Genomic DNA, 18,312 nt, shown 5'->3' on the forward strand with positions numbered 1-18,312 from the left:
TCTTGTTGTTTCATTTTTAGTGGTATTTTTAACCTGTTGTAGAAACAAACATTTTTTTTGTTTATATATATATATATATATCTGTGTGTGTGAGTGACTATTGAAGAATTGATAGAATAATTGGTTTTGAGTGTATTAGGGCATGATGCTAGGTCCTGATTAGACTTGGATGATTAGTGGTATTTGCTAATCAGTTAATTTATGGTCATGTTAATCGACTAACATGAACCTCCCACCTTGTGCAAGAAATAAAAATAAAAACAACAAAAAATGGGAGTGTGGTTCTAACTCCATAATTTTTTCAACCACTGCATTATTCTTATATGGTATTAATCTTTGTAACTTCATTCAATTTTCTTTGTTGTTGTTGTTTTTTAAAGTAATTTTCAAATTGCTATTGGTTTCATACAGTTTTTACAAAAAACATATTTTTTTTTATCCAAGAAAAAATGTTTCCACAATTTTTTTTACTTAAGATAATCTGGACATTTACAATTTGTTGATTGAATCCCAACATCAGTTAGATATCACCAAGCAGTTATTATTATGTTAGTGTTTAAAATATTGTGTCAATTAAATACATTAGTAATCAAACATTTTTTTGTTATCACCGATAAGAGTAATAATGTTTAATAATATCGCATAATATGCGATTAGGAGTAATTAAGTAGCAAGTTAGCCAATTGTTTGAAAACTTAACACACTAAAAACCTATGTCTTTACTGATACTTAACACACTAAAACCCATGTCTTTACTAATACTTAAAACACTAAAACCCATGTATTTACTAATACTTAAAACACTAAAACCCATGTATTTACTAATACTTAAAACACTAAAACCTATGTCTTTACTAATACTTAACATACTAAAACCCATGTATTTACTAATACTTAAAACACTAAAACCCATGTAGTTACTAATACTTAACACACTAAAACTTATGTCTTTACTAATACTTAACATACTAAAACCTATGTCTTTACTAATACTTAACACACTAAAACCCATGTATTTACTAATACTTAAAACACTAAAACCCATGTAGTTACTAATACTTAACACACTAGACCCATGTCTTTACTAATACTGAACACACTAAAACCTATGTCTTTACTAATACTTAACACACTAGAACCCATGTCTTTACTAATACTTAACATGCTAGAACCCATGTCTTTACTAATACTTAACACACTAGAACCCATGTCTTTACTAATACTTAACACACTAAAATCTATATCTTTACTCATTTTTGGCCCAGCGGTTAGGGCGCTTGACTCTCAATCTGAGGGTCACAAGTTCAAATCCCCATCCCACCAAATATGCTTGCCCTTTCAGCCATGGGAGCATTATATTGTGATAGTCAATCCCACTATTCATTGGTAAAAGAGTAGCCCAAGAGTTGGCAGTGATGACTAGCTGCCCTCTCCCTAGAAATAGGGAGCTTTATACCCCCACCAGATCAGCACCTGCTTATACAACATTAAAGAATATGGATATAGAATTATAAATTAGAAATATAACACAATGTAAAAAAAAAAAGTAGTAAATGTACACTTTATTTAACCTTTAACTAACCAGAGAATTGGTTGTGGGTGCAGTCAGGCAGCTGGCTTTCTTCCAGTTGGCAGTTTAATATTATTGACAGTGACAATTGCTTTAGTAGCTTTGCAATAATAACTACAGGGCAAGCAAGTTTAATAGTAATGGGAATTGAATCCAAGAAACTCGGCATATCCAACTGTGTAGCTATGTGCTTGACAATAACCAAACATAAAGGCATATTTTGATTACTTGATTATTTTCACGACAGATGATTTAATTGTAATTTCAATTAATTGATTGTTGGAACAATAAAAAAATTTGTGATAATCAGAAACATTAATTTTGATTAGTTGATTATGTTCCTAACAGCAATTGATCTAATTGGAATTTTGATTAATTAATTAGTTTACATAAGATCAATCAGTGTAATTGCTGCCCATGTATAGTCAATTGAATGTTTCAGTTCTAGTCTTGACGAAGGTTTTTATTGTTGAAACATTGATCATTTTCTTCTGTTTTTTTGTTTAAAGCTATTTGATCCAGTTTTTTTGTATTTCCAATTTGAATTTTTTTGAAACCAAAAATCGCGTAAAATTTTATGGTGTATAGAATTTGGTGATTTTATTTCACCGGTTGTAACTCTTTAATGAATGAAAGATTGTGCTGAAAATAAGTAAATATCCAGTTCTTAAATGATACATTTTTGAGTGATGTAAATTTGAAAAACTCTTTGCTTTTATAAACATATGATTTGACACTTTAAAATACTTGAAACTGTTCTACGAGGTTTTCAAGGGCTCTGTTAGAACTTTGCATTTTATATATAATAAGAATTGTTTTTTGTGACTTGAAAACATTTTTTAAAGATGTGATTATTGAAAGTCACAATATACCATCTTATTTCCAGGAGCAAACGTTTTAAGATGCATTTTAAGGATTTCTAAAAAAAGGCCCGGCATGGCCAGGTGGTTAGGGTGCTCAACTTGCAATCTGAGGGTCGGGGGGGTTCAAATCCCAACATGCTCGCCCTTTCAGCCGTGGGGGCCTTATAATGTGACGGTCAATCCCACTGTTCGTTGGTAAAAGAGTAGCCCAAAAGTTGGCGGTGGATGGTGATGACTAGCTGCCTTCCCTCTAGTCTTACACTGCTAAATTAGGGACGGCTAGGACAGATAGCCCTCGTGTAGCTTTTCGCTAAATTCAAAACAAATAAACAAACAATTCTAAAGAAAAAAGATAGAGGGCTACGAAGAGGATTGTAGTCGCTCTTTATGAAATCTTACCTTTTATTCTAAATGGTACCTCGTGTTATTTCGTAGTTCATAAGTTGTCATGTGCTTTATTACTGATTAATATGGATTGATTGACTTGAAAATTCAAAATTATCAGTTTTTCTATAGTTTTTGAAGAAAATTTAATGCAGCATACAAGTTATATATTAAAATACAATATTTTTATTAAAAATTGTTAGAATAAAGTCCTTACCTATTTTTTTCCTTTCCATCTGTTTAGCCTGGTCAATCTGCAATCATTGGAAATGCGAGAAAATATCCTGAAAAGTTTGCCTCCATCCTTTGCCTTCTTGACTAAACTTGAGCATCTTGATCTTGGCAGCAATGAATTTGAAGAACTTGTAAGTATTTGTGTCTTTGCATGTAATGTGTATCACTTACAAATAATGATACATAAAATAATGAGATACTAAGATAAGGTATATCTAACTATTTAATAGTAGTAGCAGAATCTGTTAAGTGCATTGTATAGACTTTCCTAACAAATATACCAGCGTATGAATTTAAATAATGTTCACAGCTAGTTAACTGTCTGATACATGTATGAGTTCTCAGTTATTCTGGTATGTTTTACAATACTACCTCGTTTCATGGAAATTTATTGTCTTTTTGAGAACTGGTAAATACCAGATAGTTTTATAAGATTACAAAAAAGATTGTAGCTGCAAATTTTCTGATTTTTCATTAACTTTTAAAAATATTATCTGAAATTTATTATATTAATTTTCTCAATATCTGTGTAAAAGTATTGTGTCGCATTTAATAATCAACATTTTAAAATATTATTATTATATTTCAAATTACAGGAATAGAAAGATAGTTAAAATGTTTCAATTCTTCATTTTAATATTTTTAGCCTGCTCTTATTGGTCAGTTAAGAATTCTTCAAGAACTTTGGTTAGACTGTAACCGACTTTCCACCGTGCCAAAGGTGAGAAATGAAACATTTTAGGCAACAAGATGTGTTACTTATCGTTGTGTCATCTAGTGTTTATGATAATCTGAAAAATGAGAAGATAGGTTTTTGGTAAATAGTAACCTGTAATTCCTGTTGTAATTTGTTTATCTCTGCGATATCACATTGAGATAGAAAAAATAATTTTTGTGTTTTAAGATATTTTAGAATATAGCTACACCACCAAAATAATAACAATTGTAATTTTATTTCCATTTAGATAGTGTAAAATACCCAAAGAATTTGGCATCAGTCAAACGTATTTAAACAAACATTTAAAAAGTTTTTAAAAATATCTGAAATAAACAGAAATTTTAACTTTGTTTATGAGAAGAGAGACAGTCGTGATTTCTATAACAAGAGCCAAAATGATCTGTTCGAAAGATTCCTTAACAGTTTTTTCATTCTTTAGTATCCAACTCTGTTTGTAACAGAGACATTCATCGTACTTACATTATTACTATTTCAAATTTCATGTTCATGAGACGATAGATAGCCGTGATCTTTTGATCTCATTAATAGATTTTTTTGTTTTCCAGTACTAATAATCCCCTTAGTCTTGAAAGTTTATTTGACAAATCTTGTTTTTATTCATAGCTTGTATTGATCGGCAAAAAACAAAAACATTATAATTTTTTACTGGTGTAATCTAAGTTTGTAAAAGTTATTATTGTAACCTTTTCATAACAGAAGATGAATATATCTTTATTCAATTATATTGAGGAAAATATGAAAATCAAATTCATTGCAGTTTGATTAGATTACAAATGGTAAACCAAAATGCTTCTGTTAAAGGACTGATTAACTGGTATTTTAAATTTTATTTTATTACCTAATGCAATACATACAATGTTTTCAAGTTTTAAGGTAGCACACCTCTATCTAGTAATATTTATAGCTCCTTCTAAATTCGCGTATGGTTCATGAAAGTCAGCCAGCAAATTGGAGATGAGATACCACAAAAAAGGCACTTGCAGACAATGTTCCCTCTACATTTTTCAATCCATGTGTGGAATGAATTTTTTCATGTGCACCAGTATCAAGGCAAGGTGTGTGCTACCAGTTTTTCTTTCTTTCTTTTTAGTGAATGATTATTTTAGACCATTGACCCTATTGGATCATTTGACTGCTTTGCAATGCTACCAGTTGGTTATTTTGACTTTAGGACTATCGACTGCCAGGGTCATTAAGGCTGTCAATGTGTTGAGACTCCTCACCATTATTTAGGATGTGCGTGGCTGGAATAATGAAGTACGTGGCACTTGATTGGTTATTGTGCAGCCTAGAGGGAACACTGCTTACAGATGTTCGAACAGAAATGGTTATGTGACGAATATTGCAGCACTGGTAGTTCAAATGTCCAAGTATTGTACAGCTTAGAGGGAACACTGCTTGCAGATGTTCGAACAGAAATGGTTATGTGACGAATATTGCAGCACTGGTAGTTCAAATGTCCAAGTATTGTACAGCTTAGAGGGAACACTGCTTGCAGATCTTTGAACAGAAATGTTTATGTGACTAATGTTGCAGCACTGGTAGTTCAAATGTCCAAGTATTATACAGCTTAGAGGGAACACTGGTTGCAGATCCTCGAACAGAAATGGTTATGTGACGAATGTTGCAGCACTGGTAGTTCAAATGTCCAAGTATTGTACAGCTTAGAGGGAACACTGTTTGCAGATCTTTGAACAGAAATGGTTATGTGACGAATATTGCAGCACTGGTAGTTCACATGTCCAAGTATTGTACAGCTTAGAGGGAACGCTGCTTGCAGATCTTCGAACAGAAATGGTTATGTGACGAATATTGCTGCACTGGTAGTTCAAATGTCCAAGTATTGTACAGCTTAGAGGGAACACTGCTTGCAGATCTTCGAACAGAAATGGTTGTGTGACGAATATTGCTGCACTGGTAGTTCAAATGTCCAAGTATTATACAGCTTAGAGGGAACACTGCTTGCAGATTTTGAACAGAAATGGTTATGTGACAAATATTGCTGCACTGGTAGTTCAAATGTCCAAGTATTATACAGCTTAGAGGGAACACTGCTTGCAGATCTTCGAAACAGAAATGGTTGTGTGACGAATATTGTTGCACTGGTAGTTCAAATGTAATGTGTTTGTCAAAGAATGAAAGGCCATTGTTTGTATTAATGTAGAATATTAGCTCAGACACACAAAAATAATTACTTCCTCAATTCAAACAAATCTTGAAACATATTGTGAAATGAAACTGTACACCTAGCATTAAGCCATTGTCCATGACCAAATGGTAATTTAATACTTGTGTGTAGAGTAATAAATCCAACTACATATTTTTTAGCATGGATGGTTATGTGTGGATTCAAGAGTAACTTGGAAAACTATGGATACAACTATGTTGTCCCATCTGTGAAGAGTGGTGGAGGTTTCTTTCAATTGTTTTGGACTTGTTCTTCTGTTAATAGTTAAGGACAATAAATACCTTTCATTACAACATTCTGGACATTGCCTTCATGATTGGGGTTATATTATGAAGGGTCATGCCTTTTTTACAGTACAGTAATGTACCATGCTATATCACGAGCAATGTTCAACAGTGGTTTGAGACAAGTGATGTCTAGAATCTCCCTTAACTAGCACATAGTTTTATCTTGAGTCCATTTGAATTGCTCCAAGATGTTTTGGAATGTGGCCTGAGGGATAGACTTTGAAATGTCACTACACTTGCAAAAAGAATTATGGCCTGTTCTACTGTACCAATCAATAATTGGTGACATGTTTTAACTAATTTTAGAGACACGCTCACTTTCTATCAACCTTTCTGGGCTGTTGAGCTGAGCATCTTTCAGGTGTCGAGTGAACACCTGTATATCAAATTTCAAAATTTAAGTAAAAAAAAAAAAACTAACTCCATTTAAACCATTTTTCTTACTAAAATATCTTATAACTTATATTTTGTTATTTTCTAATATTATTTAATGTAATTCTCAATGAAAAATGAAAAGAAAATTCAAACTTATATTGCTGCACAGCTCCAAGAAGTATACTCTGTAAATAGCACGTGTATTGATTTTTAAATAATTTCTCTGCTTATTCAAAAACAAAGGAACAACTAAGTAATTATTATTTCTTAAGAATATCGTTCTTGAGGTTTTATTTCTCGTGAATTTTCTTCATTTTCTCTGAATTTTTATTAGGTTACACATTATTTATGTCAATGTAGAGTGAATAAAATAATGTCAGAAGTAATTTTATGATTTCTTGAGAAAATGACAAGACCTCGCTTTAGTAGAGAACGAGAGGATGTAATAGGAAATTTAGAAAACTTGGGAACAAACCACAGATCTGGAATTAGTTTTTTTTAGTTTGTTTAGATGGTCTTATTTTTTTCCCTGAAATCTTTTTTGTGTTCAATAATATTTATTTGAAAGTTTTGGCAATTTCCTTCTATGACGAGCCTTATTAGGTTTGGAGAGTAAATTAAAGATGGCAAAGTATTCTGATGACCCAAATGTGACTCAAAACCTTATTCATTGAATATTATTGTTAAGTTTATCATATTCAAACAACAAACATAAATAAAAAAATATATACTATTGGGAAAAAAGTATACTCATTGCATGTAAGTTGGTTTGATCAAAAATACTGTTGCCTAGCCTGACCTGATAACCATTTTGAAAAGTGAGGTCATAGGTAACCGATAGATATTTGTCACTTTATGCATTGTGTTTTACTATTTATAACTGGAAGTAGTCTGTATATAGTTAAGCACATAGCTACACGATAAGCTATCTGTGCTGTGCCCACCACGGGTAGCGAACTTGGTTTCTAGCATGTGAAGTCGGCAAACGTACTGTTGTGCCACTAGGGAGCTAGCCGGAAGTAGTGACTTCTGCAATTGGCAAAATAAAGTTTGAAAAGAAATATGTGAAGGAAAAAAGCAATAAAACTGAAATTGATTGATCAAGAATAAAGAAATTAAATTCAAAAATGAAATGTTTCTTCTTTTTTTTCAAAAATTTGTCTCATTACAAACTTCTGAAAATTTCACAGCATCTAAAATAATCGAAAAAACTAAAGGAAATAATATGATTTTTTTATCTGAAACTAGATACTATTTAGTAAGCTTGTCCTAAGTTTTGTGTAATTTGTTTTATAAGTATTTTCACTTGTCCAGAAAGGGTTAAAATGGGGCCTTAGGGACAAAAAATAATGCCCTCTCTTTTCAAAATGTGCTATCCAAATAATTTTGGTAGAATAGTTTGTGTGTGTGTGTGTGTGAAGTTTTATAAATGCATTTATAAATAAATATAATTGATATTAATTACTCATTTAGTTTTGCTACAAAGTAACATACTGATAAAGTTTCTAAATTTTAGAGATTTTTACACAAAAGAATAAGTTTATAACTTTGAATTTGTAGTGCTCAAAAAACAAGGTACAAACATTTCTTTATCAGTCATTTTATGTTTAAAAAATTGTTAGTTTCAAGATTCTTGTGTGTAATATATATTAATGTGTGTGTGTATATATATATGTGTATGTATAAATTTGTAGGAAATCAAAAACCTGAAGAAACTAAGCTGTTTAGATATCAGTGAAAATAGATTAGAATTTTTACCTGAAGAAATTTCTGGTTTGGAAAGCCTCACAGACCTTCATCTATCACAAAACTGCCTTGAAGGTCTTCCTAGAAGTTTTGGTGAACTTCGAAAATTAACCATATTAAAGGTAAGAAGCCTTAAGTCATGTGCTCAGTTCTGCCAAATCTAGATGTCTGTAGTTGTTTTTATGTAAATTTTTCAAAAGAACAATATCCTTTAATAACTACATCGTACTTGTGTTTTTCAAGTGTTTATGGTTACCTCTATTTAATATTCTTAAAAGAATTATAACTTCTGCAGGTTAGGAGATACAGAGTATTATAACCTCTGCATCTTATGTTTCTGATGTCGGTTTAAGAAATGACTATTTGACAATCAAAAGTCTTGCACCTGTAACAGTGTATAATTCATTTAGGCTTTTTTTTTTTCTTTCTTTATTCTATGTTATTAAAAAAAATCAAGATTTATTTTGTATGTTTACAATGAATTCTTCAAAGTATATTTATTATTAATTTGTAATCATGGAATGCTAATTAAGGATCAGATGATTCAAATTAAAATACACATTAATTAAAACAGCTCATTTGCACTAATTACCCTGATTTACTAGTGTCGGCTAACTATTACAGTTTCAGTAATTAATTGTAAGAATTTAAATTGATAGATAACATAATTCTTTATACCAGTGTTTCTGGAAACTGCTCATCATAACTACTTTGCCGGTCTGTGGGATTTCACAAAAACAGACAAAATATTCATATATATAAATCATAATGTTCCTTTATTGTACTTGAATTATAGTGGCCTGCATCAGTTTAGGGAGACAGTAAGTTGGTCTCTGCTATTTAAAATGTTGAGAAACACTGCCTTGTACCATTTAGAGAGCTTTAAGTTTATTAATTATTAGAGTCATTGGTTCTTCAGTTTGGTATCATGCTGTTATTTTCTTTTAATGATATTTCTTATTTCACTAACATGTGCTTTTGTTTTCTTCCTAGTCTGACCAGAATAAAATTAGTGCTCTACCTCCGGGGATAGGCAAGTGTGTTAATTTGCAGGAACTGATATTAACAGAAAATCTGTTGTCAGATCTCCCATCTTCAATTGGCAACCTTGTAAAGCTGGCCAACTTAAATTTAGACAGAAACAGAATTACCAAACTACCTTCGCAGATAGGTAATCTAACACAGTTAGGAGTGTTATCTCTTCGTGACAACAATCTCAGCTACCTTCCTATTGAGATGGGGAAGTTGAAGGAGCTTCGAGTGTTAGACGTTTGTGGAAACAGGTTAGCTTACTTATGTTCTTTAAAGGAATTGATAGAGTATTAATACATTTATGGATTATTGTTTTCAATTAAGAAATAAAAGTGTTTGAAAATACAAAAGCTCATCAGTGATATGATAATAATATATATGTCAGTTTGATTAAGTTAATGACAAGGACAAATTTACAAGAAAATGAAATAAGTACTTATATATAGATATTTAAAATATCTTAGAACTTATTTCAATATATATTTTTTCTCCTGTTCCTAAAGACTATCAAGAAAGGCGAACACATATTAACAATATCCAATAAACATTCTATTAAAGTATGCCATATTTTGGATGAATACTCTTATGTATTAGAAGTTATGAAATAAAATGATAAAGAAAGAGGAACACCATAATTTAAATAATATTAATAAATATTTTCTAAATAATAATAAATAATTAAATAATCCAGACAATAAGAGAAAAATAAATATAGGTGTATATATATATAAATATACATGAACACTATGAAATCAGCAGTATCATATTTTTTACACAAATTAGTTAGGTTATTGTGCTGAAAGGAGGGTCCAGATATTGATCAGCCAACAATGGCTGAGAAACAGTGGAATGAGACTCCATAATATATGCATTTACTAATAATGATATATCTTTGGACATTTTCCAAGAACAGAAGGAGAATCATTGTTAAAAATTGCTCTTGTATTCAGACATAGATTTCTTTTTGATGTAAAGCATACATTACAAATAAGTGATTGCTCGTCTTTGGCTGTCTTGCTTCCATAAGGATTGGAAGTAGTCCTGGCAGAGCTACGCATTGGTCACAGTTTTTTAACCCATTGTTTTCTTTTATCAGGTATTGACCCACCGATGTGTAGCCATTGTGACACTCAAGTCACAATAGCCCACATTTTACTGTCTTTACGATCGTGAGCGGCGGCATTATTTTAAACACGTATTCTCTAAGAGTTCACCTCTGACGTTGGACAGTGTCATTGGTAATGATGACACTGTCCGATTAGATTGTATTTTTAATTTTTTATGCACTATAGGTATTTTTAATTCTATATAGATCTTTTATCAACATGTATTGGTTTTAACTCACTGTATTTTTACATTTTACTTTAATTTACTTTCACTGTTTTTACTGGTTGTTTGGCGCAGATAGCCTCCTTGCTTTGCGCCATAAAACACCAAACAACAACAACAAGTGATTGCTCACCAAAGCTGATTCAGACTGCAAAATACATTTAAAGGCAAATAAAAATTATTACATATCTAAAGAATATATTACTATGAAGAAGAAGAAGAAAAAATAGCATATCCCTGGCCATTCTTTGGTCAGATTTCTGACCATAAGTAGTTAAATGGCTCTTTCTTACTCCTGGCAACCTTAAAAGGTTGGCTAGACAGAAAAACTAACTGGGCCTTGACATTTAACTCCACAGCAAGTCACTCTACTGTTTTTTCTAACAAAACAACAATTCCATAAAACAAAAAAGTATAAAAACGATTTTATATTTAAACACAATCAACTCTTATTATCTAACAAAATTTGTGATCAGATTTATACTGAAGGTTGTCATTTAGCTGCTTACGGTTTTCAGTTAAGTAAATTACTCCAAGAGTAAAAACAACGTACCAAATTACACAGTCATAGGTCATACAATTCTTTACTAAGTGCATAAAAATAATACTCCGATCCTTTTTTTCTGTCTCCCACAAATCATTACCTAGGAGGCCATTCATTAAATACCAGAACTCAACAGCTAGACTGGATCTATGGTTGACGAAAGCAGATATGAAATGCTGTTCATATGCAATAAAAGATATTCAATACAGTGGACGTTTGCCGTAAAAAAATACAAGCTGAGGCATTGAGTTCTCAGCATTGAAAGAAAAGCTTCCTATGCAGTAAATTACAACATACAAAGAATAGATCTGAAATGCTATTTCTCTGGTTAGAAATCCATAAAAGATTTGATTAAAAGAAATGCTAAGAAACAAAACAGTCAAACATGATTTAATCACTTTTGTTAGGCCTTATAAAGTCTCAATTCTTCAACAGTTTAAACATTTTACACCATTACGCTAAGGGAGTGAATGACACTCTTATAATGAATACACAGTTTAATTGGAGGAATGTTTTGTCGTGTCACACAGATTTGAACTCTGCTCGTAAGCACTAAAATCTGGAGCTCTACTACAGAGTCAACCAGTATCCTGATAGATGAGGAAGAATAAAGTAAGTTAACACTGCTTAAAGTAAGAACTATCAGTATGGAAGATGCTGTTAAGGGTACTTACAAATTTCTTTTAGGACCTCGGAATAATGAATATTTTTTAAAATAATTTGGGACTTAACTAAAATTTATTTAGAAACATCAAAGATTAAAACACGAAAAAATGTATTGTTACTGATTAGCAAATCCATAAAGGACTAATTAGAGGACTATGAAGAAAAACTATGTAGTTAAGTATGATTTACTTTTTGTTAGGCCTACTTTTTTTTTTATTTGAGTGTTTATCGTTTGTTTCGAGTTTCTGTAATCCCCTCCAGCTGTTAGTGGTTTTGTGTTTATCATGAGGCCTTACCCCATTATTTGTAATTTCAAAAGATCATAAATGTTTTATTGAAGTACATATTTAAAGATTCATAAAAATACATATATTAACAAATCATTAACTATATTTCATTCACATGGTATGTAGATTATTTTCTGTGAGCTCTAGGCTATACCATGGCCAGGAAAGGGTTTGTTACCAAACCGGTGATACATAAATGTTATTCAACGACTTAATCATTTTTGGACTGACGTGTTTAAAGAATGCAATTATATTTTATACTTAGTATTTTTATTGTAACTATACTGGAAGTATAATTATCTATATTTCAAAGCTTTAATATGTGGTGACTCTGTGGTAAGCTTGAGGGCTTATAATGCTAAAATTCAAGGTTAATATCTGCAGCAGACAGTTTGTTGTGTAATTTTTTGCTAAATTAAACAGCAAACTATTTGTTATATCAGTATTATGTTACTTAGGTTATCATCTAATTACAATTTGTTTTATCAAAAGTTCTCTTTTTTCTTCTGTAGGCTCCAGTTTCTTCCTATTACTATCACTGGACTGAATCTCAAGGCATTATGGCTTTCTGAAAATCAGGTATATTGTAATTAAAGTACATTACATATAACTACCTAAAGAAGATTTCTATGTTCAAAATCCTTTGTTGGGATGTTTCTGTATAGGTTTATATGTATAATTAAGTTGACTTAGCATTTCTTTCAGTGGTGTGTTCACAATCTATAAGAGGATGAGAGCCTAAGTTTTACAACCTCTTCTTTCATCATGTGATGACTCTACTTATGAACTGTTGCTCTGCAACACAACTTCCACTACAGGAAACTTTTGCACAGTACATTCAGGCTATTGAAACCTCTCCTTCTTATTACATGCTTCCTAATGTCCATCAGCTGTCTGTGAACAAGCTCCCGAAGGCTCGTTTGAGCAACCCAAAGACATATTAGTTCGTGGAAGATATCTTCAAATGTACAACTTGTAGTTTAATTTTATGGAGTAAATTTGCATGTAGATGTGTATTGTGGCTAGATGCTTTGTCTCGATGGAGCCATACCTTACTGGTATCCATTCCATACTAGGATGGTATCAAAGTAGGCATTGGATCTCTGGAAGTTTAACTTATCATTATAGCTGTAACTTAAAACCACCATAAATCCTTCAGAAAACATCAGTTGATGTGCTGTGTTCCAGTTTTGGAATTTCTTAGTACAAGCAAGATGACAATAAGTTGTACGGTGTTTTGCCGACACTGAACTGTGCTTCATTCAATGTCATAAAATTCTTTTGTTTATATAGTTTTTTGATAGTTGATCGTCCATTTGGCTTTAAGAGAAGCTTGTGAATGTGGCTCTTGTGTCACTTTTGTATATAGACCTAAAAATTCATTTGTTTATAGATCCAAGAAAAGTTTCTTCTTTAACTGCAGTGTACTGCTAAGTTCTTGGGGGTTACTTTCAGTAACAAATTGTTTAACTTTATTTACTACCTCTAGTATGTGACTGATATAGTCATTCATGTATTTTTTTTAGGATTCACACTTTTCCTTGATTCAATATTACAGGTATCCGTTCTTTGCTTTGTATGCTTTTGTAACCACAAAATTGGAGAATTTCACTTCACAAAGTTCTATAATGTAATCTTCCAGACAATTTTAGGTTTCATCTGCATTTCTAGCTCACTAAACAACAATTGAAGTGCAAGAAGATGTGCATGGCTTTTAAACTGTTAGCCACAGATCATGAACAATCTTCTGTGATATTTTCATCTTCATTTAAAATTATTATTTAGCAAGAATTTAGTGTCACATTCTCAATTTTAAATGATATCATTTATTTTTGTTATGTAAAATATTCAGTTTAATTAACAGAGCCTTTTGGATTTTGTTTCAAATTGAACTGACAGCTTTTTCTCATTAAAGATAATAATTACTACTAAGAAAATATGAAAAATACATATGATAATGTCAATTTAACATTTTTACTGACTTAATGAAAAACATTAGTTTTCTGAATTGTGTGATAATTACTTAAGTTTCCTTGTATTTAGATTGTTCACAGAAACAAACTTAGACATTCAGTGCAACATGTAGAAATTTCACATATCTTATTATTTAGATTGTTCACAGAAACAAGTTTAAGTACTCAGTACTATAATGTGAAGAACTTTGCCTTACTTATTTTCTATACATTAGTCTGTATGAAACTGATTCCATGAAACTTTCAAATCATTTTTAACTAAACAAAGAAACCTAAAACAGTATTCAAAATATCATCAAAAAAAGACATTATTCGTAGTTACTAAAGAAATGTACTCAAACATAAAAAGGTTCTTAAAAATAGACTGTAATTTTGAAGTTGTGAGAACCCAAAACTCGTGTTGATTTGCTTTTCATAAACAAATGCATAAAGAACTATAATCTTAACTCCTTTGAGAAATTTAGGTGTTAAAAAGAAAATACATGTCATTTACTCCAAGCTTAAATTTTCTGTCCTACAAAATATGTGCCATAAATTCAAAGTTGGTGGTTCATTGTGCAAAACATATGCTATATATCTCAAGATTGAATGTTTTATCATATAGGGACCATATACCCCAATTTATAATGATCTGTAACACTTATATCTATGTCATAATGTGAAAATAATGTCTATGATCTAGTGAAATTCTATATAATTTATGACTTTTCTTGAGTATAAAAATAATAGTAGTAATAGAGATATAATTTAAATATTTTCAACTTTTTGTTAGTATTATTAGAGAAAATAGCAGTTTAAAATAGATGTTTACGTTGTTGTTTTTTTCAGTCAAAACCGTTGTTGAAGTTTCAGGCTGATGAGCAAGATGGTATGAAAGTTTTGACATGCTTTCTCTTGCCTCAGCAAGAGCACCACAAACAAAACCTTCGTAAGTTTCATAATTACAGTTTTTATTCCTTAGTGTTAAAAACCTTTTAATCTGTAAGTGCTCAAGAAAATTATTATATTTATTTGACTTACAGGAAGTTTTGTTTTTGTCATGAAATAGTGGATGGCATTGTAGTCTTCTAGAAGATTTAAGCTAAATGCGGACTATCCTGTGTTATTATATTGCGTAAATTTCACATTTTTTTGTCCTGGGAGCACAAAACTATTTTATGCTAATGCAGTATTATCTCCTTTATCTTTTGTAAGTCATTTGTGAATTCTTTGTTGAAGTAGGTTTTAGTTGCTTCTGAACTGTGCTAATGCCTCAGCTTTTTTTTTTAATATGTTCATTTTCATTTAATAAAAAAAAATAATAATTGTAAATTTTTTTTCCCATGGGAAGTCACTTGTAGATTTAAAAAAAATTACCTAAAGAAAAAGTAATTTATCTATATAAATAAATACAGAGACTTGTATAACTCCAAAAATAAAATACTAGTAAGAAAACACAGAAGGTAAAAAAATAAAGTAAAATTTTGTTCTTTAACATGAAATTTTTAAGTAATCTTAGCAGAAACATTGGGTGAATTTTACAAGAGATTTAAATGATTTAGTTGTTTATTCTTGTAAAAAATAATGCCAGGTCATTGTTTATAATCAGTGTTGAATCATCACATTTTGTACATTCTTCAAGCGTAGAGTCACCACAAGTAATGCATGGAGTGCATTATGTACAGTAGCATTTTGTTCTTTTTCAAAGGGGACGTGCAGGTTTAAGATCTGATGTTATATTTTATGCACCTTTCATCCTGTTATGAAGTGTTCTAATCTATCTTGTTTAGAAATCTGTCTTAACTAATACTAAGTCTTCCTTTTATTTGTGTTTATTTAAATTTACCTTGTTGTTCATATAACAGAGAGTCTACTCCAAGAAGAGTGGAATCATAAAGGAGGAGAGAGAGAATCAGCTGTCAGATTTTGTGACGAAAGTGAACAAGAGAAAGAACAAAAAGAGGTTGGTAAAAGTACAGTTTTATTTTCCAATATGGGGAGCATGTCAGGTGTGACACTTTAATTGACTTCATTGTTTTTCATTCCCCATTAGTATCTATGATTAAACTTGGTTATAGATTATTAAGAATAACTTCTGAGTGAAAATAAAGAAGTGTATAATAATACGTAAACTACGCTATATCTGCTTTATCCGGTGTTGACTAGCCCTTCTGCCTTGTAACGGGGCTCTTCAAGCCAGCAGGGATACGAAAGACACGGTAATGGTTGATACATTACTTATATTAATTTCCTGGTAGGCAAAAAAACCAGTAAACCTTTTCTGAAAATGCCTAATAACTTGTTTTTGCATATTAAAGCACACAAGGTTTATGATTTGTCCTATCACCTTTTTTGTCTGAAACTTCCCTGGAGTCATGTCTTTTTATTTACTTATATATATAGTGTATTTCAATAAATTGGAAGGTTTCATTGCACATGTATAAAAGAGCATGGCAATAAGAGCATTTGTGCAACACTAAAACATTAAAAAAAAAAAATAAGTTGTAGATATTTATACCGTGAATAACTGTAGTAAATAGTACAAATTAAGAATCAGATAATTATCATTAATTATTATTAGAAATTAGGAATGAGAGTAAAGAAGAATTTATAATAATATGTCAACCACATTATATCTGCTATATCCAATGCTGATAAGATCTTTTTGATCAATAACAATGCACATAAGGCTGACTGGGATACAACGATATTTATATCATCATTTGCTTCAACAATAAGCCTTTCAGTATGAACTAGATTTGGTAAACTGTAATTATTATCAATTTTATTTATTTAAAATGCCTATTCTTATTACAATACTGAAGTAGTGTTTTAAATATTAATGTAAAACTTAAAATATTTGTGTGTTTTTTGTGAAGGTTAAAAAAATATACCTAGTGTTGTTTATGAAAGGTAAGATATCTGTCTTTTTAAGTTTAAAATGTCTGTGTTTCTTGTGAAGATTGAAATAATTGTGTGCTTTTTATGAAGGTTAAAATATTTTATTAAAATGTTCTGTTTGTGTACATTAGCCTAAACTTAATTTGTAAAATGTTTTAAATTACTGTGATAAACAATTACCAATACCAAATTATTTTTTCATATGTAGAATTAATAAAGTCTTTCAAAAAATAGTAAAACTGTTCTAGATAGCTAAAAAGGACATCTGGTAGTAACCATGTATCAAGCAGAATAAGTCAGTCATTTATTGGTCACAAAGTGTGGAATGGATGTTTTCTTCGGTGTATTATTTTTATTCTTTTGAAAGAAAGGTTGTGGTCAGTGATGCAGCATGATCTAGCTAAAATTAATGTCTGTTCTCACAAGTTTTTATTTACATATGTATACTTTAATGTATATATTTTTTGCTTTTTTAAAGACTCAGTTTATCAGACATGACACTCCTCATCCCAAAGAAATGAAGGCAAGGCTTCACAAGCTGCTTGTCTATAAAACAAAAAACATTGATGGCCATGTCGTGTCCCATGATGAGGTAAGTATATCTGAAACTTGTTTACAAAATATATACAAAAAGAGACTGAAGATTAAAACAAAAACATGTATTTGTTTGATATTTTGGGAAGTGCATTCTTTTTATTTCCATGAAGTAAATGATGAATAATTGGTCATTGTAGACATTTTTTGCCAAAAAGTTGGAAGTAAGCTTTAATAATGTTTTGAGAATTGAAGGCATTAAACAGTTCTTAGATTATCAAATAATTCATTAAGCAACTTTATAGATTATCAAATGATTCATTAAACATTTTGTAGATTATCAAACAATTCATTAAACATTTTGTAGATTATCAAACAATTCATTAAACATTTTGTAGATTATCAAATGATTCATTAAACATCTTTATAGATTATCAAACAATTCATTAAACATCTTTATAGATTATCAAATGATTCATTAAACATTTTGTAGATTATCAAATGATTCATTAAACATTTTTATATATTATCAAATGATTCATTAAACATCTTTATAGATTATCAAACAATTCATTAAACATTTTGTAGATTATCAAATGATTCATTAAACATTTTGTAGATTATCAAATAATTCATTAACCCTGTTGCCATGGGTATGGTATTATTTACTGCGCATTACAC

General features: G+C 30.6%; 1 protein-coding gene across 1 annotated transcript in view; it reads left to right on the forward strand.

The window, feature by feature from the left end:
• The window catches only part of LOC106472660 (protein lap4-like), a gene marked incomplete at its 5' end in the record, with an annotated part of 59,069 nt that overhangs the window by 4,555 nt on the left and 36,202 nt on the right, over positions 1–18,312 (forward strand). The window contains 8 exons of the mRNA XM_022401218.1: positions 3,062–3,182; positions 3,698–3,772; positions 8,335–8,508; positions 9,380–9,669; positions 12,757–12,823; positions 15,046–15,145; positions 16,062–16,159; positions 17,576–17,689. Coding sequence (XP_022256926.1) covers positions 3,062–3,182; positions 3,698–3,772; positions 8,335–8,508; positions 9,380–9,669; positions 12,757–12,823; positions 15,046–15,145; positions 16,062–16,159; positions 17,576–17,689 — 1,039 coding nt within the window. The remainder of the gene's footprint in view (positions 1–3,061; positions 3,183–3,697; positions 3,773–8,334; positions 8,509–9,379; positions 9,670–12,756; positions 12,824–15,045; positions 15,146–16,061; positions 16,160–17,575; positions 17,690–18,312) is intronic.

This window comes from Limulus polyphemus, unplaced genomic scaffold (genome assembly GCF_000517525.1).
Source record: "Limulus polyphemus unplaced genomic scaffold, Limulus_polyphemus-2.1.2 Scaffold5500, whole genome shotgun sequence".
NCBI lineage: Eukaryota > Metazoa > Arthropoda > Merostomata > Xiphosura > Limulidae > Limulus > Limulus polyphemus.